This window comes from Lutra lutra, chromosome 11, assembly GCF_902655055.1.
Source record: "Lutra lutra chromosome 11, mLutLut1.2, whole genome shotgun sequence".
Classification (NCBI taxonomy): domain Eukaryota; kingdom Metazoa; phylum Chordata; class Mammalia; order Carnivora; family Mustelidae; genus Lutra; species Lutra lutra.
Genome location: NC_062288.1, coordinates 32,454,564 through 32,480,445, shown reverse-complemented (window position 1 = coordinate 32,480,445; position 25,882 = coordinate 32,454,564). Strand labels below are relative to the sequence as shown.

Here is a 25,882-nt window from a genome sequence, read left to right as displayed (position 1 = left end):
TGATCAACCATGAGGCCTCTTAGGGACACACCAAGAAAGAAGGAGGCCTTCTTCTTTCCTAGTTGCAACTCTTTCTCTCACCCTCTCAGTCTTCAAGCTTGGAAAATTGACGCTATAACATCAATGAATACCCCTTCAAGTTCTTCCTCATCCAAAGAATACTATCAGATGAACCTTTTGCAAAATATAATTGACAGTAAGTTTATTAATGAGTGCAATAAATCCTGAGTGCCTATTATAAGCAAGGCACTGTGCTAGGTTTGGTGGAGACTCGCAGGCTGAAAAGATACAGTGTGGGCCCCTGAGCTTGCCATTCAGGAGAGGAGATACAGACACAATAACTCTCTTAAGAGTCAAACCATCCTAACTGCCGTATTGGAATTATCAACTACACTGTATGGAGAAAGGAAAGTTTAATTGAAACAAGAGGTTCAGAGAAGACTTCTTGGAAGATGTGGGGTCTGAGCTAACACCACAAGATACTCTGGGGAGAGCTGCAATTCAGGCAAAGGAAGGGTTGGCTCAAAAGTGCTGGGAACCGGATTCCATGTGGCTGAACATCTGGGTATTAGCGAGTAGGCCACGGAACTTAAGACCAGATGGCTGAGCAACAGCCAGATTGGGAGGACTCTAGGTTCTAAAATGCAGAGTTTGAGAGTGCAGGGGTGCTTTGCCCCACAGTTATCATGGTGAATTAAATCTTAAAGCCTTCTGGGCTATAGCTTTTGAGTTCCTCCTACAAAAAAGACATATCAATCCAATTGCATATATATAAAATTATGCAATATGTACTATTAAGTATATTCGATATTATATAGATGTATATCAACAATAAGGTATGTGCATCATCATCCCTCTCTTTCATTTGGCTTGTTTCTTTTGAACCATTTAAACTACCTAAATTAAAACCTCCAAATCCAGGATCATCCCCGCTATGGGCCCCAAGAGAACCCAAGGCTTCCAGACAGAGGAGGAAAGATGTCACCTCTTATGGCTGAATTGAGACAAAATGGCAACGGGAGAACCGCCTCGAAGCCTAGAGCAGGTAGTGTTTTCGCAGTTACTCAGAGCTGTCTGGCTTCTTCAGGAGAGGGATCCGCCTCAGCCTCAGCTTCCATCTGCCTGGGATGCACAGCTTCCAGGGACTCTGGGGAAAACCCTTGAAAACTCTCGCAGGCTGACACCATCAGCAACATCTGCAGCAACCGCAGCGGGTAGAGCACCGGAAATTCTAGTTCTTCCAGTTGCCCGGGATTCCCACTTTGAACTCTTCCTGGAAACGCTTTCTTCACCCCTTATCTTGCGAAATCTAGCGGGCCCTCCCTCCGCTCTCTCCGACCTCTTATAGCTGCGAGAGGCGCCACCCGCAGCTCTGAGCTGAGCCGCAGCTGCGCGTGACCCTGGCCGCCTCGCCTCTCAAGCACTTCCCAGCAGGTGGGTCCCGTCGCCGCTATTGCCTCGTACCTTTCGCCACGCTGCCCCTCTCCCTGCTCTGCTTCAGCCCAGCTCGAGCCCCAGCTTCCAGGACCTCACTCCCTCGCCAGTTCGCAGCGGGAAGGAGGTGCTGGCAAACTCCCTGCCCCGCCCCCCGCGCCCCTCTCCAGGAAAGGCCATCCAAGGGTATCGCGCGATGAGTTAAGCAATGCAGCACCTAGCTTCCTGGAGTTCTCTCGCTCATCTCTACCCGAAGGTGCAGAGACACCCGAAGGTGGAAGGCTTAGGGTTTGTATTCCTCTCTGTGCCTTACTTCTCGACAAGAGCAATCTTGTGGCACTCACCCAGAAGGGAGCCTGGAAGAATGTGGTTTTGGCAATCTCCGCAGTCTCAGATCTTCACCAAGAGCTGAAATTTGTCCTGAGATCTGCAACACTTCCGTCCTTGATCTTGACTTAAAAATCTCCTTCTGAAATTTATCGATTGATTTTCCAGAGAAATATCGTTTGAAAGTAATTTATTGTGAAGAATAAATACAGCCTGGTTTCCCTTGTTTGTCCAGAAGCAGCTAGAAGGTAGTTCCCCCCCTCCCCCCGGTGGTAATTAAGGATTTTTTTTTTTAAAAAGATGACTGTAATGAATGTGAATTGGATGGAGAGTAGGGGAGGGAACTCGAAGAAGTCTATTCCTAAGTCTAACTAGCAGTTCACCACCTCTGCCTCCGTTTCCACGTTCGTAAAACAAAAGGCTGTTGGACCAGATGATCCATGCAGTCCCACGCTCTAAATCTAACAAGGTGAAAATCCATGACCAAAGATGCTTGCTGGTTTGAAACATACTGAAAATCTCGTTAATGCAATAAGTATAACCAAGTGATTGCTTTCTTCATAATAATGCGAGCTTCGTTTTTACGGGGATAGTACCCAGTTGTGGAGCATCTCTTCGCACACAAGTATCTTAGACGTCTGCCACATTTATCATTCAGAGAACACGCTCAGCTTGCTTTCTTTCTTTCTTTCTTTCTTTCTTTCTTTTTTTAGGGTTTTATTTATTTATTTGGCAGAGAGAGACAGGCGAGAGAGGAACACAAGCAGGGGGAGTGGGAGAGGGAGAAGCAGGCGCCAAGCAGTGAGCCCCATGCAGGGCTGGATCCCACAACGCTGGGATCATGACCTGAGCCAAAGGCAGATGCTTAACGACTGAGCCACCCGGGCGCCCCTACTCTCAGCTTTGAAAACCATTCTTCTGCCATGCTATGTGAGAATGTCCTATTCCCTATAAATGGCAGTCATATAAATGTCACTCACATGAAAGAACATTTTTTCTGATACAGTAGGTGTAATTTTATAAAATGGCACATTTATTTGAAGCAGTAACTTTTTTGAGATATGGCCTTTTGCAAGGCCCCGAGTTTTTCAGAATGCTGTGATTTAGCACAGAATGAAATTCCACCTGTGTGTATCCTACCTGCATGGCAAACATTGCCAACCCAGAAAACGGGATGAAGCTTTCCCCTAGTTATCAGGCTTCGAGGTTGTAAAGTAAATGGTACATGTGTACAGAGAAATTGGGTCATAGCTCTTTCTCCATCGGCAACATTTATGGTCCTATTGAAGTTCATATAGAAACTTCAGGTTCAGAAACTAATGTGTATAAGACCTAACCCCTAACTTGAGAATAATTTCCTGACTTGTGCCTGGCTTAAGCTTGCTAACTGGTGTTAGAAGTAGCGAAATACATTTTTATAAGCCTGTTAATAAATTGAAAACCCTGGGCCTTGAGCCTTGTTCTGCGCAGTTTTAAGAAAAATAGATCCATATGTCAGAGAATTTTAATTGAAGCAATGCTGGGCAGTCACTTTGCTCTTCCCTGTCTCCTGAAGGCCCACCCTTAGTCACTCTACCATTGTTAATGCCATTATTAAAAGGACATAAATTCTCCTTTTAAAATCTCCCAAGTAGCTGATTCTGCAGTCTCCCACAGAAACACCATCCAATGTTTCATGATCCTCACCATCTGGTCTTCTTTGTAAGTCATTCGGATCTTTTGTCAACTGCTATTTAAAAATCATTTCCTTTTAAAATCTTAAGAAGACTAAAATCTTAAGAAGACTTAAGCCACTGTCAAATTTATGTACCTAATCACCTTTCAAACTTGAAGACTTGCTAGGGTATCTTGTACCTCGTTTCCTCTGGGTTGTCCCCCAAGAAGGTGGTCATTCGCTATGTGCCTGCACCACATCTACCTGTAATTCTTACTGTGAGACTCTACACAGGCTATGAATTATGTAGTTGTCTGGGGGAGTGGGTTTTTTTGAAGTTACAGTTCCTCAAGAAATGACAGAAATTAGACTTTACAAAGACAAGAGCTCTGAAGTCACCTCTTTGACTCTGTTCTTTGTAAATCCAAAGAATATGAGTCAATAGTTAATGATTAAGACTTTCTGAACAGTTCTGCATGATGTGTTAAACCTACTCAAGAGATTTTGAATGACTTTTAGGACATTTCCGAAATGTTCGGAATTAGCACTTGTTCTTTTGTTGACAAGAAATCACTTCTGGAAGGAATAAAGCCAAGTAAGGATAATTAACGCTCAAAACAATGCATGATGGGGTGCCTGGGTAGCTCAGTTGGTCATTGAATGCCTTCAGCTCAGGTCATTATCCCAGAGTCCAGGGATGGAGTCCCACATCGGGCTCCCAGTTCCAGGGGGAATCTGCTTCTCCCTCTGACCTTCTCTCTCATGCTCTGTCTCAAATAAATAAAATCTTAAAAAAAATGCATGATAAGAAAACATATTTGGCCTATATACCTAAACAATTTGTTCTTCCAAAATCATTAAGGAAAAGAGAACAAAGATTGGGTGTACTGTCTGAAGATCATCTTTCAGAAATATATCACTGCAAAAAAAAAAAAAAAATGCACTACTCTACCAGAAGTATTTCCACTCTAACTAGGCAGGACATTGACACACTGATCCAAATGCTTCTCCACAATAAACTCCCATAAGAGTTTATTACACCACGTGTGAGATTCTTACCACGTTGTACTTTGACAGTCACATATTTCTACAAACTTATTTTGAGAGAAATATGTTTCTTTTTAATGTAGATTGTATGAACCATCCTAATGCCAGGCTGAAGTAAAGTCCACTTTTCAACTTAAAAGGAAAAAAAAAATGTGGCAAAGGGTAATTTTGAAAAGTTAGGAATTATAATTAAAAAAAAAAGAAAGAAACTAAGAGGTAGCAATGTCACTGCATATCACATTTCATAGGTTATTAGAACACAAACTAGGTAGTCTCTTTTGCCTGAGCGCCAAATACTGAAGGGAGAAAAATCGCAGGGGGTTCCAGTCAGGTCTCCAGTGATGTTGGCACTAATGCTGGGAATCCAAGATGGCAGTTAACAGTCCATGCTGATTCTGCATGTTTCACCTTGACCTGCTCTTTTTACAGAGTGTGGAAACAGCTTTGAACCCAAGTTAAATAGTGGCTGAAGCCATTTTGCACAGACTTTAGTATACTTTCTTGTCCTGTTTCCCAGGTACATTAGTTCCCATTCTTTAACATGGGGTCCACTGTGCACCTTCCTGTGCTTGGGTCCTTCCTTACACGTCACATTATAGCAGTTTGATTCTGGGTCTACATCCTCCCCAAGACTGGAGCCCAGCACGGTGCCTGGCACAGACAGTCTGTTCACAAAGTTTACTGAAAACATGAAACCCCACCAAGATATTGATCAAACTGATTCTGAAGTTTGGAATACATGAACCCTCATGGATGTAGCAGGTTATGAGCCCGGATGCCCCCTGCGCTGTACTACCTAAGGTCAAAGTGTCCAGAGTTCAACTGCTTGCCATTTGAGGAGAAGCGTGAGCTTGCTGTGTGCTGTACAGTACATATAAAACAAAGAGTGGGAATTACTATTTTTTAAAAGAAAGAAGAAATTGGCAGGAACCTTAGTGTTTCTTCTCATTAACCTTAGTTTTAGTGACCTTATTATGTTGCTATACTGGGTAAGTTTCATTAAAAAAAATTGTAACTATAATACTTTAGAGTCTAATTCATTTTAAGGAGTGATATAATATGATTACAGCATTTAACTGAGGTCATGAAAATTGGAATATTGAATTCTTAACGGTTTTAATTAGTTTAACTTAAGTAAAACATGTTAACCCTTCTTTAATACCTGAAAGCATGGCATAAGATACAAAGCCTACTGAACAGTTCAAAAGAACCAAGTCATTCTTATACAAAAAAAAAAAAAATGGATTATGCTCCCAGTTATTTCTTAATAGGAAAGGGAAGGATGTTGAGGTGAAAGCAGTTCACAGGTTGGCAAATGGTTCAATTCAGTTAATGATGAAAGGTGCCAGTTGCCTCTAGTTTTCCCAAATTGTGATCCCCAAGTGTGCATTCTTGAGGCATATCTGGAAAATGGGAATGTATGTGTTTGGGGATGGAATTCACAAAGATGTTCCTGTTTCTGTCTCTCCGACGGAAGCAGGAGTCTAGAAGGATCAGATTCACAGCCAGCACTGTGTTCATTCCATATGTGGGGCAGAGAGGGTGTGGATCCTTTGCTGGGGTAAGAGGGAGCCAACATGGACCCTGTTTTCATTACAGCCTAGGAGCTTTCTGAGAAGGGAGGCCCCTAAGGAAAGAGATTTAGGGCTAAATTGCAGACAGGACTGGAAAAGTGCATCATCCTATCAGCCAAATTATTTTCCAATTTCCCCGGTCACATGCCATTCTTGAGGAGAGGGGATAAGAGGGAGGGGAAAAGCCAGTGGAGTGCTGGTAAAGGACTCTCTAAGGGGAAAAAAAAAAAAAAGTCCTGATTTATAGCATTTGCTGATTCCCGTGGTGTGGAAACTCCCACCATGGCTGTTTTCAAGACCTCACCTGGCAAGCCAGTCTCCACCCATTCCATTGAAAAGAGCTGAGATTGAAAACCAAGGAATTTTAAAAAGGTGCTATCTCATTAAAGAAATATTTTAAACTAGCACAGCTCTCAAGCTTGTATATTAGAGTATAACACAAGGAAGGGGGAAGGAGTTTCAAGAGCACTTTGTCCCCTGGGGTAAGCCAAGGAAAGTCTGCAAGGCCAGATCCTGCCCTGAAGCTCAAGCTGATGGGTCTTGGCAAACATCAGAGGCACTATGGCCACTGAGGAGTCCTTGCCTCTGAGAGCCAGCTTAGAAATAAAAGAAAATGATACCCCAAAGATGGAGACTATATTCCTAAGAATGTGTAAATCACTCCCAGGAGATTTTTTCTTTCTTTCTTTCTTTTTCTTTTTTCCAGATTTATTTATGTGTTTGAGAGAGAGAAAATACCTGCACTCGAGAGCTGGTGGGGAGCAGAGGGAGAGGGAGAGAATCTCAAGCAGACTCAATGCTGAGCACACAGCCTGAGGGGGGCAGGGGCAGGGGAGTGGGCAGGCTCGATCTCATGACCCTGAGATCAGGACCCAGGGGGAAACCAAAAGTTGGACACTCACCCAACTGAGTCACCCAGGTGCCCCAGCCCCAGGAAATTTCTAACAAATGATAAGAAGATAGATAATGTAAAGCAGAATGGAGTTTCATCAGCAGGGACTTCGGAGTGGGATCAGATCCAAAGCGAAACTCCTCTACCCCAAAACTAATTTGGCAATTCAGATAAGTATATTCAGATAATTTTTAGTGGCCTCAATACGAAGATAAATGACTATTCATAGGAAATTTACTGAAACAATGTTCATTCAAAATTGAAATGATCAAGGGCACCTGAGTAGCTCAGTGGGTTAACTCTGCCTTCAGCTCAGGTCACCATCTCCAGGTCCTGGGATCGAGCCCCAAGTAGGGCTCCCTGCTCGGTGGGGAGTCTGTGTCTCCTTCTCTCTCTGCCCCTCCCCACTTCTGGTGGTCTCTCTGGCATGCTCTCTCTCTTACTCTTGCATATAAATCAATAAAATTTTCAATACAAAAAAAAATGGAAATGATCAAATCTCTTGCTAAATGTCTCTGGCCATAGTAGTCCTAGAAAAAGCAAAACCCACTAACTGACACTGAATACTAAGTGGGTTGTTGCAATCACCAAAGTATCCAATAAGCAAATGCTCATGTAGCCTGTATGAGCCAAATGTCACATAATCAGAGAGACAGAGCTGTTTTTCTGTTGGTGGCAGTCCAGGTTCTGTCCTGATGCTGAATCTTTGGTGAACTACAGATTCCTAAGAAGTTGTTTGGCATTTAGAAGGTAAATAGAGGTCAAGGCAAATTAACCCAGACAAGACTGAATTCCTGACCTTGTCATCACGAACCCCAGGCTTTAATCAAATGAACTAACTATCCTAGTCAGAGGATAATGAACCTACATGATAAAATTCTTGGCCAGGGAATCAGAATAGAGTCTTCATTTATCCCAACAGATGCGCTGAGATCTAAATGCAGAAACATGTATTAATAAGATTTCTGGATGAACTAGAATTTCACGAAGAACTTAAAAATAAATAATTTTTCTTTTAAAGTACAATTAAAATAGATAACAGAGTTCTGCATCTCCTTGCTGTCTTGGTAATTCATTGGGTGGTAGTAAAATGTTACTAACAGAATCATAGTTATGGCACAGGCCATAGCTGGTTCTAGTTACTAGCAATTCCTGAGGAAGTATATTTACCCATAAGAACATAAATGTGAAGGTTAGATTTAGTTATGCTCTTGTGACTTGATCAAACCATACAAGTTAAGATTACTGTTTCCTTTTGTATTATTCTACTGGCTAGCATAAAAGCAAAACATCAGTAAACTTGGTTACTATGAGATAAATAACATTTTCTTACAAAATAACTGAAATAATTTATCAGATTTTCAGTAACCAACCTGTAGTTGGTTATTTAGATTAAATGCATTAGATGCTAGATATGTTAGTCTGTGACTATTACTAAGTGAGGTATTTCTAATATAGAGGCTAAAATAAGAAATACACTATTATATTTTCAAATAACATATAGACACTGAAAACTAAATGTCAAACAATTAGTAGAAAAATCCATTGATCGTAGATATGTTACATTTTTCATAAACTGCAATCAGAGGTCTTTTTAGGTCAAAGTCTTCTGGTTTTGCTGCAGTAATATATACTTGTCAGAAAAGGATATCGGCTTAAATGTGAATATGCTTGCTTTCCCTGAAGAACCTTGATCTCACTAAATACAGAAATAGCTCAGCGAATAAATTGGATGAGTTCATGTGTTAGTGGAAGCTTTTAAATTTTTAAAACTATTTTTTTGCTTTCCATTTGTCCCTGGGACATATATTAAAACAAATGTTTTAATCACACAAAGACTGGCACCGTTGCAGAACTCCCTCCTGCCCCTATGCCTTGAGATGAAAGGAAATACTTGATGGATGGGCTTCAGCTCATTACAGATATGTTGTCAAGTCATGTAGGGCTTTCAGGTCGAAATTCAGAAGGAATAATAAAACAGAAGGAAGAAGTTAAAAAAAAAGTCCCTATTTACAGGTCTCAAATTAAAATGAAAAATCATGTCATATCTTACAGAGTTTAAAAGCGTTATTTATACTCTAACTCTCCGGAAGGAGCCAAGACAGATCACTGGATTTGTGTGCTACGACCCCAGTGGAAGTGTATGAGTCCAGTGGGGGCACTACTTGTGGAAGAATCCAACATCTTGGATGAACAATCATTTCAGGATTCAAAGTGAATTCTTAAGTGGGGACTATCTTTAATAGTGATTTCATCCAAATAATAAGGGAGGGAGTGTGTGGCCCTATGTGAGAATCAGTATTCAGGAGTACTCTAGGACATCGGTGGGGGGATTTGACCCAAAGGACTTTGTGTCTCATGGAGAACAACTTGTCAGGGTTTCCTTGAGACAGTTACAGAGCAAAGCCTTCCTGCAGTCTGACACAAAGCCCTGAGACTGACTCCCTCGATTCTCTTTCCTGTGGGGACTACACACTCATTCTCCCCTCTGGTTTTCATAAAAATAGGAATTCTTGCCTCTCAGGCTCAGCCAATGACTATTTTGTGGAAAAAGTTGTGGTAAAGCAGGTGAAATGTTCCTGCAACCGCTTACAACCTCATCAACACCCTGCTTTCTCTCTGACTTTTCCTTCCCTACCATCCCTCTCCAAAAAAGATAGCCTTATCTTTTTTTCATTTGCAGTGGTTCTCAGTCCTGGGTGCTCCTTAGAATTGATTGCTTGTTTGGGTTGGGGTTTTTTGTTGTTCTTGTTTGTTTGTTTTCTTTGATTGGTTGGTTTTTAGAATACAGATGTCTGGGCTCTACCTCAGACCAATTGATTCAGAATCTCAGGGGGCAAGGCCCTAGCATTAAATATCTACCTAGCTGATTTTAATGTGTGACCAGGGAAGAGAACCACTGTAGCAGGCCATTAACTGAAAGCTAACAAATGGGCAATGGTTCACAATTTTGGCTCAAGAGTAGAATTATCTGGGGGAGCTATTTTGGAGGAAAAAATGCCTCTGCTCTACCCTAGACCAGTTGATTGAGAGTGTCCAAGAGTTTGGTCATCTGCATTTTATAAAAGTTCTCTTTGTGATTCTAACATGCACCAGGATAGAGAAGCACTGGTTTCTAGCATAACCCTTGGTGGTGGTATTTGCATCTTATAAACCTTAGTGATTCTAAGAAGTTGCTTTGATGGTTGAACAAAAGTCTGGAAAGAGTGCCAGGGAGACATCTCACTGTCTGTACCACCATCATAACCCCTCTCCCTGCATTCCCATCCAAACCAAATTCTATAAAGAGTTTCTTCTTTGCCTACTTATAGTCTTTATGGTTCCCAGCACACTATTTCTGTTACCCACAATTGTGCATTGTGATGATAGTTTTATCTTTATAATCCTTTTCATGATTATCTCCAAACCATTTTAGAGAAAGTTTTTTTTTTGCATTTTTAGTTTGTCTAAAAATGTAAAATTGGGTAAACTGAAAAACAATATAAAACTATGTAAACTAAGTTTGAATCTTTGTATAAAAGAATTTACCTTAATTTATTTTCTATAAATTTCTCAGAATAAAAAACATAAGAGGATTCATGGAGGTTGATTTTTCCTTTCAGGTCTATCTGCACCTGAGAGGGAGGGGTGATTTTCTTTCCTCTTCCCATTTTTACAAGTGGTCTTATATTCATAAGTATTTACATATTTTCCCCTTCACTCTGAAAACATTAGGGGAAACAAAAGGCCCATTTTCAAAAAAAAAAAAGATAAGAAAATGTCCACTGTTCAGAAGTGGCATGGTTGGGTTGTTGATTCCTGTTCTTCTTACTAAGAGGAATGATGAATAGGATCTCTTCCAGGGCAAAGAGAAGGGAGAAAGGTCAATTTGCTCTCTTGCTGCTGATACACAACGGATTTTAAAATTTTATTTTGATGTATTCTCCAAATGAGGGCTATGCATATACAGAAATATACTGCTTAGGATGAAAAGAAGTCCATTATACAACTTTAGATTTGTATCTATTTATCAGATAACTGTACACTGCTACTATGCTTTGACATGAATTAATATCATAATAAAGATTGTGATTATCTCCTAAACAAACCAAGTAGGCTGCATTGTATTTTTGGAATAAGCCAAAAATCATTGATTTGTTAAGTATAAGCATTTAAAATAAACAATTTTTTATAGCTATGGACAAGATTATCCTAAAACTTCTATGGGAAGGCAAAGGAACTAGAATTTCTGAAATAATTCTGAAAAATGAAAAAATAATAAAGTGGGAAGAATCAGTCTACCTAATTTTAAGTCATCAAAACTGCGTAGCGTTGGCAGAGGGTAGACACATTGATCAATGGAACAGAATAGAGAACCCAGAAATAGAGCCACATGTGTACGGCAACTGATTTTTGAAAAAGGTACAAAAGCAATTCAATGAAAGAAGGATGGTCTTTTAAACAACTGATAGGGAAGTAATTAGATATTCATAGGGAAAAAAATGAACTTGGCTTAAACCTCAGAATTTATACAAAAATTAACTCAAAATAGATAATGGATTTAAATGTAAAATATAAAACTATCAAGATTTGAGGAGAAAATATTCAGGACTAAAGCCTAGGTGAGGAATTCCTAGATATGAAATAAAAGCACAATACATAAAACAGAAAAGGCAATATGTTAAATTTAACCAAAATTAAACACTTCTGCTCTGTCAGCAACCCTGTTAGGATGATGAAAATACAAGCTACATAGCTAGAGGAAGTATTTGAAGACCATGCATCTGACAAAGACCTCATATCTAGAATATATAAAAATTCAACAGTGAAAAAACAAAAATCCAACTAGAAAATGGCCAAGACAAGATGACTTTTCACCAAACAGGGCATATAGATAAAAAAGAAGCAAATGAAGGAGCCAATACAAGTGGACCACTACTCGACAAGAAAAAGGCACCAACTGATAGGTTTACCTGCTTGGAGGGATCTCGAGGGCATTATGGGAAGTGAAAAAAAAAGACATTTTTGTGAAAAGGTCACATGTTGTGTGATTTTATTTATAAAACATTCCCCAAATGACAAAATTAAAGATTTAGACAACAGATGGATAGTTTCCAGGGGTTAGGAGAACAGAGATGGAGTGGTACCGAAGAGTTCTGCATCCTGATTGCCCCCAGTGGATCCACGAACCTATCTTTGGGATAAAATGACATAGAATGATCCGCACACGTTACACCAATGTCAGTCTCCCAGTTCTGACTTTGCTCTATAGCTTTGTACAATGTAACCATTAGAGCAAATGAAGGATTCGCAGGAACCTCTGGTACTATCTCTAAGACTTCCTGTGAATCTATAATTATTTCAAATAAAATGAGTCTTTTGTTAGTAGCACTGATTTATTAAGTATAAACATTTAAAATATGCGATTTTTGTTTTCTTGTTTGGACATTTCCACATTTCTCATATGCTGGAACTCTCTTAAATTGGGACCCTCTCTAATCTCTGACTTCTGGGAAGTGACAGAAGTAAACCGCAAAAGCCAGACAAGTGCTAACATCCTCATGGGATGCTTCATTGAAATGTCCCAGAAGAATGCCGCCTCAGGTTCCCTAGGCCTGGGGTGGGATCTGCAGACGGAGGGGGGGTGGGATCTACATGACCCACACCTGATTCCCCCCTATGCCATGTACTCACGTGCATGCATGCACACACACACACAAACACACACGCTTCTCTACTTCAAAGTCATCTTTGCCATCTTTGCATCTGTGTTGTTGGTTATCAGTCTCTTAAACTATATGAACACCAGGTGTAATCACTTTACCTATATTGGCCCCCGTCTCCACCAGCCTCTCTAGGAGACGCAAAATTGGTCCTGGAGATTTTCCAGTCCAGAGGTACTCTTGTTATGTTTCCTGTTACAGAACTGAGGTCTGTAAAGAGCAGAAGGAAAAAGAAATTGCCCTGCTATGTTTTAACTATCTGAACCCCCTTTCCCTTAGTAACTCTGCTTCCTGTGTACCACCTTTCTTATTTTCTTTATTCCTTCTTCCTACATCTAAGAGTAAAATAGGATTAGGAAACTTTTTTTAAGTCATTGCATAAGAAATCTTACACTACTTCCATAAATCCATGTTTACACATGGGAGCTATTTTGAATTACAAATAGCCTGAAATAGGCGTAACTTCCTTATTTACATAGTACTTACTGTAAGACGAACCCTCAACTTGATCTCCCTTGTGGTTTAGATTATGCATACATCTCATTTTTATGAACTCCTATTATTAGAATTTTTTCCGAGAGTTCAGAATGAAACTCTTCCAAAGAATTACCAACTTTTTTATTTTTTACATGTTATTTCATCATCCCAGTTATGGGAACTGAGGTCTGATCATTTTTCTTTTTCCACACACAAAAATAACAATAATAATAATAGCAACAACAAAAATGTTGTTCTTGTCCTGGGTTGATTTGCAAGCAGAGCTGGTGACAGTGGTTTGCAATGCAAATGGTTTACCAGGGAAGTGATTCCAAGGAGCAGGAGTGAGAGGCAAGGGGCATAAACTAGGATCATAAGAAAGGTCACAGGAGAGAATATTAAGTCGGCCACCCCTATAGAGGAGTGGTGCTCTATTCCACTGGGGCTTTCTGAGGAGCTTTATAAAATGTGTCAGAACTGAGTGCCAGATGATGAAAGTGTAAGCACCTGTTTTTTCATGGAGTCCCATTCTCCATTGGTCTGTGGTGGCCCCACGGGTCATACATGTCTGAATGCTAAGCAGGTACGGGTATCAGAGGAGCCTCAGGACAAGAATCCAGAAATACAAGATGTGGGTCCCCAAAGTGGACCTTTGTTAGGCAATGGAAGTTCAGCAGATCTCCATTACTGTCCAATGACCAGAAATAGAACGCGGAGGATTTGAAGAACTCCTCAAGGTGTCGCCAACACAATTATAAACCTTAGAACTTCAACACCTTGATAAGGACTAATTGCCCAATGGAATGACTCTATTTCTTTCTAAGTCAATCAGTGATATTTTAATATTTCCTTACTGTCTTTGTACCTACAATTTGCCCAGTGAAGTCTGTGAAAGTTTAAGAAATTGAAAATAATTTCAGTGATTGGTATAACAGCCCAAGTGTGTTACACTGGATTGCCAAGCTGCATTTTAAGAGGGAAAAATTAAAATAAGTAAGAATTACAAATGAGAGAAATTCACACTTGAGCTGTTTATACATCTGTGTTTTGATAAACTCATATGTTCTAGAGTCTTTTCTTATAGGGTTTCATTTGTAAGAAATAAGTGGGGAAAGCAGAAACTTCTTAAGAATTATTGAATGCTATTTCAGATAAATTTTATCTATTTCTAATATTCAGTTATAGAAGCATAATTTACCCTTAATTTATAAAATTTATATAAAGGTTATATTAATTAGGTAATCAATAGATTGAAAAATTAGAAAATCACTAGATTATTTGAATAATCTATTAATGACAGCCCATTTACTAAGTACTTACTATGTCTCAAGAAATGCTTTAAGATACATTAATTCATGGGGCACCTGGGTGGCTCAGTTGGTTAAGCATCTGACTCTCTGATTTTGGCTCAGGTCATAATCTCAGGGTTGTGAGATCAAGCCCCTCATGGGGCTTCACGCTGGAAGGGGTGCCTGCTTGGGATTCTCTCCTCGCCCTCCCACCCCATGATCTCTCTCCCCACTCCCCGCCAAAAGAAAAAAAAAAGATACATTAATTCATTTAATCCTCACAATGTCTTCAAAGTATGATGAAACTGAGACATCAAGAGTTTGAGCAACTTACCCACACTGATAGTGCCAGCAGGAGTTGGAACAAAAAAAACAAAAAACAAAAAACAAAAAAAAAACAGTGCTGTTTAGTTAACATCTCCATTAAAAAAAAAAGTTTATGACGGGTCAGAATAAATTAAGGTAGTGGCCAAATTGTCAAAGTAGAGTCTGGACTAACTCTCTGTTTGCAACAATTAAGGTGATCCAAGTGAGAATATGTCAATAAAGATAGCATCCATCCCATTAAAGGACACTGGTAACTTTATCAAATCTGTATTTTACTTGCAAATGTCCGTCTGAGTATAAGAGAGAGAAAAATAATATCTGAGGGGAAAATGCTGGATAAAAAGTGAGGTGATAGCCAGCCAACCGACATTCTTTGAACACATTCATAATAATGAAGCCATCATTCACCAGTTTGAGAATTTGAGTTTTAACAAGTAGGTATGAACTGATTAGCAGCTTATATTACAAAAGTAGTGACTTATGGGGCGCCTGGGTGGCTCAGTGGGTTAAGCCGCTGCCTTCGGCTCAGGTCATGATCCCAGGTCCTGGGTTCGAGCCCCACATCGGGCTTTCTGCTCAGCAGGGAGCCTGCTTCCTCCTCTCTCTCTGCCTGCCTCTCTGCTTACTTGTGATTTCTCTCTGTCAAATAAATAAATAAAATCTTTAAAAAAAAAAAAAAAGTAGTGACTTATATCATAAATTGTTAAAGTAGTTTGCATTGGCAGATGCTACAGAGAATTTCGGAAAGACCCAGCTATGTTTCCATAGGAGAGGCCCGGTGTCCTCTTTAGGCATTCCTCCACCTTGCTCATGCCCTTCTCTGACTCAGTGCAGGCTGTCAGTCACCAGCTAGTTCTACAAATGACTCAGCTGTGGTGATTCAATCAATTATTTGAAGAGTTTCAGTGGAAGTACAGGGTAGTCTTATATTTCCTGTCCATTTCTTCCATGACTTCTCACTACCTACAAAGCTCTAAATGGTCTGCTTATGATACAGGTATACCTTTCGATAAGCTCAGGTAAGAATATAGGTATTTTCCAAAGGCTACAATGGAAAGGGCAAATTTCTGAAATCCCATTAAAAAGGTGTGAGCTTCCTGTGCTCTACAATTGGCATGAAATCCACCATGTAAGAACTGAATAGTGACTACATCTGGTTTAAATTTCACAGCAAATTCATTGATGGTTTCTTTAAAGCCATTTGGGTGATAGAAGCAATGTCTTTACAACATCCTTCCAACTTCTTTCCTTCTCCCTTATTCTTCCCAGTGGTTACACTTTAATCACTCACCCTTCTCTTCATTATGTGTCCTCCACTGTGCCTGGCACACAGAGCAAAGAGCTCCTTCCAACACCTCCATTCTACCTTTCTAATATCACTCAACAAATTTTGTCAAGGAGTGCCCCGTCCATCATAGTCAGTGCTCTTGTTAGCACTGGGGATACACTACTGAACAAAAGAGACCAAAAAAAGAAAAGAAAGAAAGAAAGGAAAAGGTTAACTGAAAATTTACTCTAAAAGGTAAATGTTATTTAAAATAAATAATTTTTTGAGAAAAATTCATTACTGAAAGAAAAAAATAATGTTCTTCAGAATAACCTAAACTATATTTTTGGACATTAGGAATTTGAGAATTTTTATTTCGTTTGTCTTTAAATTTCAAAACTTTTAAAAGGTAACTCACATGCTTTATAACCATATTTCAGTTTAGTTTTAATTTGCATTTCTTTTATTTTGGGTAAGTCTAAGATTTTTTTTACTATATTATATCACCTTAGGATGAAAATCAATTTATATCCTTTTCACAATTTTCTATTGGGCGATTTTTTTTTTAATTTGTAGGAGTTAAAAATATTTTTTGTTCTTTGTTGATGATTTTCTGACTTTGCTTACAGTGGTTTCTGCTTTGTAGGTATTATTCATTTTTATGAAATCACAGTTTTATGTAATATATATAACAATTTTTACTTTTAATTTAGAGACTAGATTCCAGGTTGAGGGAGATATTTTGTGTTTTTGTTTATCCCTTTATTCTTTACCGATTTCAGGGATTTGTGGTATAGAAAAGGGCCTTTTCCCTCTAAAGTTACAAAATAATTCTCCATAGTTCCTTCTAGTTTTATTATAGTTCTACTTAAGATAGATACAGGGGCACCTGGGTGGCTCAGTCATTAAGCGTCTGCCTTCAGCTCAGGTCATGATCCCAGGGTCCTGGGATCGAGTCCCACATCGGGCTCCCTGCTTGCTGGGGAGCCTGCTTCTCCCTCTCCCACTCCCTCTGCTTATATTCCCTTTCTCACTGTGTCTTTATCAAATAAACAAATAAAATCTTAAAAAAAAGATACATAAGTAGATACATACATACATACATACATACACACACACACATAATTTAAATCTTTAATATATTTTAAATTTACTTTGAAGAGGAGTATGACATGTAGATTCAACTTTTTCTCCCAATTGGCTATTTAGTTGTCCCAATATTTGCTCCTGAATAACTTTCTTCTCACTGACTTGAGATGACATTTTTATCATATATGCAGAGGTCAATTTCTGTACTTTTTACTATTTCACTGAACATTTTCTATTCCTGTGACACTGCCATATTACTTCATTATTTTAGCTTTATAGTATTTATTTTTTAAAGAGTTTATTTATTTGACAAAGAGATCACAAGAAGGCAGAGAGGCAGGCAGAGGGAGAGTGGGAAGCAGGCTCCCGGCCGAGCAGAAAGCCTGATGTGGTGCTCCATCCCAAGACCCTGAGATCATGACCTGAGCCGAAGGCAGAGGCTTAACCCACTGAGTCACCCAGGTGCCCCTTAGCTTTATAATATTTAAATATTCAATAGAACTAGCCCTCTATTCATTACTTTGTTTTTCAGAATTTAGAAATTAAATTAGGGAAAACTGAGAGCAGCATAAAGTTGACCAGCCCATCCAAGAACATGCTGTACCTTTAGATGTACATAAACCTTCTCTGGGTCTTAAGGGAATTTTATATTTTTCTTCATCTAGATCTTGTCCCTGTCTTGTCATCTTGCTACATTTATTCCTAAATATTTTCCCTATTCTGCTACAGCTTTAAGTAGGGTCCATTTGCAAACTAATTTTTTTAGTATGTGAAGAATATTGATATTAATTGGGTTCCTAAACAAGATCCTGGATTGATTTTATATGTGTGGTACTTCTTCAGTTGACTTTCGCAAGTTCTCTGAGACTACAGTTTCATCATCCACAACCCCTTTTGAATTTCTATACCTCAGATTTTTTTCTGTGGTCTAGTTGTGTTAGCTAGAATTTCCAAACAATAAACTAAAGTGGTCAAAGCAGATACATTTGTCTGGCTTATGGCCCATCTGGTTTATGGCTTTATTGGGAGGTTTCTAGAATTCTTTTTTTTTTTTTTTTTTTTTTTTTTTTTTTTTTTTTTTTTGGTAATTCTCTTTTAAGTTAGATTCTAGATTTTAGGTTGAGAGAGATACTTTGTATGTTAAGGAAATACCTGTCTGCTCCTTTTTTTTTTTTAACTATGAGTCAAAAATAAATGTCAAATTTTAACATCTGCCCATCTAGCATCCACAAATATGACTGTATTTTTCTCCTTAAATCTTCTAATATGGTAAGTTATATGAATAGATTTTCTAATACTGAGTTTACAGAACTCATCTTTACATTCCTAGAATAATCCCCATTTGATCAACGTCCATTTTCTTTTAACAAGCTGCTGGATTCTGTTTGCTGATGTTTTATTTAGGATTTTTTGTATCATGAAACATAAAGAAATTGCTCTACAGTTTCCTTACTAGTGCATTCTTTGCTAGAGTTTGCTCTGAGAACACTTGGAACTGTTAGGTGTTGGGCAAAGTTGGTATCATTGCAACACATATCCGTAGTTTAAAGCATCCACCAACAAGTGTCCTGATTTTTCACTGCATCTCTTTATCCAACAGAAGAAGTTTTTGACTAGTGATTTTTTTCAATCAGACACATATGAGAATATATATGACAATTATTTTTCCATGTTGAGCATTCCTATATTGTTGGCTATTTCTGTTATTATCTTTCAGTTATGGAAAAGACTTCTACAGGTGCATTTCCTTCTACTATGAATTCTTCAGAAAAGCAAGATACTGTATGTATTTTTGGAACTGGAGATTTTGGAAGATCACTGGCACTCAGAATGCTCCAGTGTGATTATTCTATTGTTTTTGGAAGTAGAAACCCACAGAAGTCCAGTTTGCTGCCCAACGGTGCAGAGGTCCTGAGCTACTTAGAAGCAGCCCAGAAATCAGACATCATAATCTTAGCAGTCCACAGAGAGCATTACGATTTTCTCAAGGAACTAACTGAGGTACTCAAAGGAAAAATATTGGTTGACATCAGCAACAACCTCAAAATTGATCAGTACCCAGAATCCAATGCAGAGTATGTCGCTCAGTTGCTGCCTGGAGCCCACGTAGTAAAAGCATTTAATACCATCTCAGCCTGGGCTCTCCAGTCTGGAGCACTGGATGCAAATCGGCAGGTAAGATTAAATTATTAATTTACACTCAATCTTTAAAAGGTGAAGGTTTTGGGGTGCCTGGGTGGCTCAGTCAGTTAAGCCTCTGCCTTTGGCTCAGGTCATGATCTCAGGATCCTGGGACTGAGCCCACCATTGGGCTCCCTGCTTAGCGGAGAGCCTGCTTCTCCCTCTCCCCACCACTCATGCTCTCTCTCACTCTCTCTGTCTCTCTCTCAGATAAACGTATAAAATCTTAAAAAAAAAAAGCAAATGTTTTAATGCGCACTTACCTCAAAGATGCCAAAACAGAATTCCAAAATAAAACACCAACTAAACATTTCCATTTGCTAATATGTGCTGCAGATAATTTTCTTGGGTTTAACCAAGTAAAGTAGTCGATGCTGTGATTTATTTCTCATTGTCAGCACTCTCAGTTTTTAGTTTGATGGAACCCAATGGTGTCAGGTTCCATGTACGTACTAAAAAATAACAGACTATTGATGGATAACCTTTCCATTCCTATTACACTGTATGAAACTGGTTCCATTTATTCACTGAGATTAAACATAATCCATAAGTGTTGTAGCACCCACGAATACAGAAGAAAAACCATTCACCCTGTGGAGAACCAAGTCCTATGGTATCAGTGTGATATGCTTAGAACCACTCTCAACTTGAACCCTGGTACTTAACCATCCAGCACATTTGTGCAAGTTTAAAACATACTGCTTCCACGCCCTTGTCTGAAAGGCATGTTCTTGTTTTCTTGTTCTGCATGGTGCTTACATAGACTTTCAAAGTAATGCCCAAAGTAAAGAGTAAGTATTATTTAATTATTTATTAATTGATTATTCTTAACCCAGGTGTTTGTCTGCGGAAATGACAGCAAAGCCAAGCAAAGAGTGATGGATGTTGCTCGTACTCTTGGACTTACTCCACTGGATCAAGGATCTCTCATGGCAGCCAAAGAAATTGAAAACTACCCCCTGCAACTATTTCCAATGTGGAAGCTCCCCTTCTGTTTGTCTGCTATTCTGTGTGTCTTCTTCTTTTTCTACTGCGTTATAAGAGACATACTCTACCCTTATGCTAATGGCAAGAAAGACAGCACATTTCGCTTGGCTATTTCCATTCCAAATCGTATCTTTCCGATAGCAGCACTTACATTGCTTGCCTTGGTTTACCTCCCTGGTATTATTGCTGCCATTCTGCAACTGTACCGAGGGACAAAATACCACCGATTCCCAGACTGGCTTGACCACTGGATGCTTTGCAGAAAGCAGCTTGGCTTGGTGGCACTGGGATTTGCCTTCCTTCATGTCCTCTACACACTTGTGATTCCTATTCGTTATTATGTACGATGGACACTGAAAAACAGAACTATTACCCAGGTAAATCTTTACTCATTTGTATTCTCCAGTTCCTTAAATCAAAGAGAAGTCTTGCTACATCATATTCCATTTCACAATTATAGAAAATTGCTCTCCTAAGCATCTTTATTTTTTAAAGTACTAGAGCTCCTGTCAGGTTTTGGTTATCTTCTCTTTTGTTGTTGTTGGTTTGGTTTGGCTTTTGGTTTTTGATTTTTTTTTTTTTTTAATGAATGCAGTTGAGACATTATACAATTATTGAGAATGAAAGTTAGATTTCCAGGTTCACTTGGATCCAGATGTGTATTCCCAGGACTCATAGGGCTACGGGCAAACTGACAGATTTGGGGGCTCAGGAAACCTAATAACACCTACTTGAATTCCTTGGGGAGGGGGTGCAGTCAATAAACATAAACCAATGTGTTTTCAAGCTTCTATTTTTATGTATGCTGCTTGCTTTTGGAAGTCAACACCAACTACCTTCTAAGTAAAGGGGCTGTTCAAACCTGTGTCACAGAAAGGTAAACAAATTCACAAAAGGGTACTTATAACTTCATTAATGTTTGACTTGCAGAGAGCCATCCTCAATAACCAGAAAACTAAACAATTCTGAGCAAATGTCAAATACTATTTTCTGCATAGTCAAAAATGCAGAGAGAATCAGCTCAGAGAGTTTTAAAGTAGTCCCAGAGGAAGTGCTACCCATCCATTCTAGTTTGGAAATAATTGGTTTTGATCAATCTTACTGCATTTTCAAAGTTTATGAGTCGATAACTCATTGATGGTACTTCCGTGGAATTCTCTACATTATTTCCCTCACAAATACATGGGAAGTTCTTGGGTAGGAGTCCCATTTTAAGGGCCTGATTTTTCTCAGTCTGTGGTGTGACAGACTTGATGCTGTATTACGACAAAAATAAACATGAAAGAACCCAAACTTTGTATGTGTGAATAATCAGCATATAAAGCAGAAAAACAGAGTCCTGATACAATCATTTGAGAACAACGAGTTTTGCTTGGGGAACGAGAAACCATATGGTAAAGAAGGTTTAAGTAAATGTTTACTTTGTTTTAGAATTTATAGGGTCAATTAAAACTTTCTACACAACTCCTAGAGTCAACTATTATAATAAAGTCCCAGCAGAACCAATTACTATTTCTACCAAGAAATATCATTTCCAAGTGTATTTTTCTCTACAGCTATTTTTAAGTGATTATTAAGAAATACATACAGTTCATCGGGAGCCAATACACCATGCAGAAGTATTTTCCAGTCCCCTTAAAAGTTTGGGCAGTTTGTAAAAAAATTTAATTTTTAAAAATTGCTTTTAATTTTTCTTAGGCACTAGCCAAGACAGACGATCCATTTAGCACCACTACTGCCTGGCTTAATGATTCGTACATAGCTTTGGGAATCCTTGGATTTTTCCTGTTTGTACTTTTGGGAATCACTTCCTTGCCATCAGTTAGCAACATGGTCAACTGGAGAGAATTCCGATTTGTCCAGGTAAGGACTTCTAATATTGAATCTCCTTTATATTGCAAAATAATTCTGACTTTACAAATATTTTCATTTTTCTCTCTTACTATGCATAAATTTTCATTTTGCTCCTTCACTTCCCTAGCAATGTCACAAAAATAGCAATTGAACCAAATTCAAGTGAGAAAGTGCTAAACTCTGGTACCAAAAGGCATACCATAATAGTTTTGTTTCCTAGCTGGGCATCACATGCCAAGATCACTGCCTACTCCCAGAGCCACAGGTCAGAGGAGAGAGTGAAAAATACCAACACTATTAAACTTTGTATGAAGGAATGTGCTAGATGCAATGTGAAGAGAAACCCAAAGACAAAATTTCTACTTCTGAAAATCAACCTTAACATCTGTACTGATACATATTGATACAAAAGGGCATATATTAAACTCAAATTTAAAACCATCAAAGCAAGCTATGTTAGACTGTAATCATACCAGACCCAGTGCTGGTCTGTAAGGAGAAAAATTGTTGTTTCCCACGTATCCCACCAGATACCTCACTAAAGGCACTTAGTTATCATTCTTATAGACCAGTAATACTCCAAGTGTGGTGCCTAGAACCTCACCATCATCTGGGATCTTATTAGAGACACAAGTCCCCAGGCTCCACCCAGACCTAATGAATCAGAAACACTGCAGGTGTGGCCCAACACTGTGTTTTAACAAGCCTTCCAGATTATTCTGATGCATGCTTGTTGTGAACCAGAATAATAATAGAAAAGACCATTAGTAACTGAAATTAGATTTGAATTTTATAAAACTATTTGAATTTCAAAAGTCTCGCAGTTTCTCCCAGAGAACAAATGCAGTCAACATTTTCTCATGTTAACACCTTTAGTCAAGGCATTAAGACAGAAATAAACATTGAGCTTTAGAATTTAGGCCAAAACAAGCAAATAAAAGTGAATTTGCTAATTGTTCTTTATTGTAATAGAAATTAGCTAGCATCTGCTTTTAGTCAGTAACATAAACTAATGTGGTACTTCTTGAGGACATACTGTAACTTATTCATCTCTGGCCTCCAGAAAAGTTGATCAAGGAAAGAGTTTTACCATTGGGGAAGAAATCAAGGTATATTATTTATTCTAACTGAGAAGAGGTTACACTTAGCAAACTTTCCCATCCCCAGCCAGGTTAAGATGAAACCAACTTAATCCCCTTCACCTATATTGCCCATCCTGGGAATTAAAGTACAGCACAGGAAATATAGTCAATAGTATTGTAATAACATTGTATGGTGACAGCTTGTGCCTACACTTATCGTGGGGAGCAGTACAAAATGTATAGAACTGCCAAATCAAGATGTTGTATACCTGAAACTAAGACGATGTTGTATGACAACTATACATCCTTCTAAAAACTTTTTGAAGGATGAAACCACCATATCATTAGTAAGCACAATCTTCTTTTTTTTAATGCAATATTTATCATCCCAAAGGAGGGTTAATGCTTTCTCCAGTACTTAGCAGAGTGTTCTAAATATTTCAGATGTCAAACATTTGTGGTTGGTAATGAATATCCTTCATTGGCTTAGAGTGTTTCACTTTAAAATATAAGTACAGTGTTGGGACGCCTGGGTGGCTCAGTTGGTTAAGCGGCTGCCTTCGGCTCAGGTCATGATCCCAGGGTCCTGGGATCGAGTCCCACATCAGGCTCCTTGCTCCGCAGGGAGCCTGCTTCTCCCTCTACCACTCTGTCTGCCTGTGCTCACTCTCTCTCTCTCTCTCTCTCTCTCTGACAAATAAATAAATAAAATTTAAAAATAAAATAAAATAAAATATAAGTACAGTGTTGATGTATGTATATCTTTTTCTTGCTTATATAGTCCAAACTGGGTTATCTGACCCTGATCTTGTGCACAGCCCACACCATGGTGTACGGCGGGAAGAAATTCCTCAGTCCTTCGAGTCTTAGATGGTATCTTCCTTCAGCCTACGTGATAGCACTCATCATTCCCTGCACCGTGCTGGTGATCAAGTTCATCCTCATCCTGCCGTGTATAGACAAGACCCTCACACGAATCCGCCAGGGCTGGGAGAGAACCTCAAAACCAACATCAAATGGACAATATTTAAAGCAAAGTTCAATTTGCCTGGACTCTCAACTCTAGTATTGTATATTTAAAGAAGACTATGTAATGGGCACAGTTAAGAAAGCATTTTTCTCCCACCATGGTTTGAAGTTTGTTAACAGAGAAGAACTGTTGCCTGACTTTGAGAAATTGACAGACAGGGCTAGAACACCATTTAATCTCGAGGTTAGTGATGAATCTATGTAGGTCCCTGCCTCTCTTCTTCCCAGAGGCAGTGGGCTGAGGTCACAGTGAGCTTTGTGGCTTCACACTAAAGTGTTTTGTTTTGTTTTTTTAACATGCATGACCTAATGTCTTGCAAAATCCAGGAGAAATATATGCAACTTCCTTCTCTGGTTCAAGGGCTGAGTGCAATGAAATGGAAAACAGTAAGATGGTGGCCACTGATAAAGGCTTTCTGAGGTATGTCTGGAAAAAAAAAAAAAGGTCAAATGAAGTAAAAGGAATGAGAATTTTTCTTACTGTTCTTTCTAAGTGAAGGTGATCCTAAGTATTGCCATAGCGAATTCTAGAGTGAAAAGTGCTCTTCGATTTTGCTTTTGCCAACCCGGATGGGTGCTGTGGAGAACTATTTCATAACACAACAAAAATATCACCATTGATGGAAAGTAACCATGGGCTGAATACATGCAAATCTATTACCGTTGTTATAAGATTCTTCCTCTACAAGGAATAGGTGTAGGGAAGATTGAGTTCAAATGGAGAGATATCCACTTGTTGTTTTCAATGTACAATGAGCAAGGAAGGGTTGATAAAAGCCCTTGCACAGAAAGTTGAAATAAGCCAGAATTTTAGACAGCAAGCTAAATAAACTTTATAAAGTTGCACTCTACTAGGTTTTGTATGATTTCAGTATTGTGGTATGCTTTTTGAATAGCATATTCCAAATATATTGTTCAGTACTAATCATCTATGAAATGGATTTCTAGCATTTAAAAAGTAGCTGCTGTAATTTTTCAGGGCTTATTATAATTTTAAGCAGTGAAATTAAGTGAATAATGAAAAAGTAAGTTTGACCCAGGCATAGATGAGAGAATTATGTAAAGTCTTAGAGTAGAAAGGTGTGAACAGTAGCTGAAATATGAGACTTGGTTCTTTCTCCAATCTTTGCTGGAATGCAGGGTGGTTTTCTCTGTTTTTCCTGTGCTGACTGTGCCATTTCCAAGATGACCTTCAGCAGGATTAGTCTTCCTGGCTCATGCATGGAGCTGGAAGAACCTCAAGCACCCTCTTCCCACAAACCGAAATAACCAAAAGCCTTTGGGATTGACATTTTTCTGCCTACTCTATAAAGGCCATCTATTTTTCTTTTTTTTTTTTTCAATTTTTATTATCATATATGCTACATGATGCAAAATGATTAAAATATATGAAAACATCACCCACCACCCAGGCTATTTCTCTACAAAACTTTTTTTTTTTTAAAGATTTTATTTATTTATTTGACAGACAGAGATTACAAGCAGGCAGAGAGACAGTCAGAGAGAGGAGAAAGCAGGCTCCCTGCTGAGCAGAGAGCCCGATGTGGGACTCGATCCCAGGAACCTGAGATCACGACCTGAGCTGAAGGCAGCGGCTTAACCCACTGAGCCACCCAGGCTCCCGCTACAAAACTTTTTGATAATAGTTTCATCTACACTATGTATTCAAT

The 25,882-nt window shown here is 38.9% G+C and overlaps 1 protein-coding gene and 1 long non-coding RNA gene across 2 annotated transcripts in view; one reads left to right on the top strand and one right to left on the bottom strand.

Moving 5' to 3' along the window:
* The window catches only part of LOC125080449 (uncharacterized), a 203,940-nt gene that overhangs the window by 139,902 nt on the left and 38,156 nt on the right, over positions 1-25,882 (bottom strand). The window lies entirely within an intron of this gene.
* On the top strand, positions 1,306-25,758 carry STEAP4 (STEAP4 metalloreductase). The gene is made up of 5 exons (XM_047694266.1): positions 1,306-1,434; positions 18,797-19,254; positions 20,097-20,624; positions 21,946-22,110; positions 23,965-25,758. The coding sequence occupies exons 2-5, from the start codon at positions 18,799-18,801 to the stop codon at positions 24,247-24,249; spliced, it is 1,434 nt and encodes a 477-aa protein (XP_047550222.1). The 5' UTR covers positions 1,306-1,434; positions 18,797-18,798; the 3' UTR covers positions 24,250-25,758.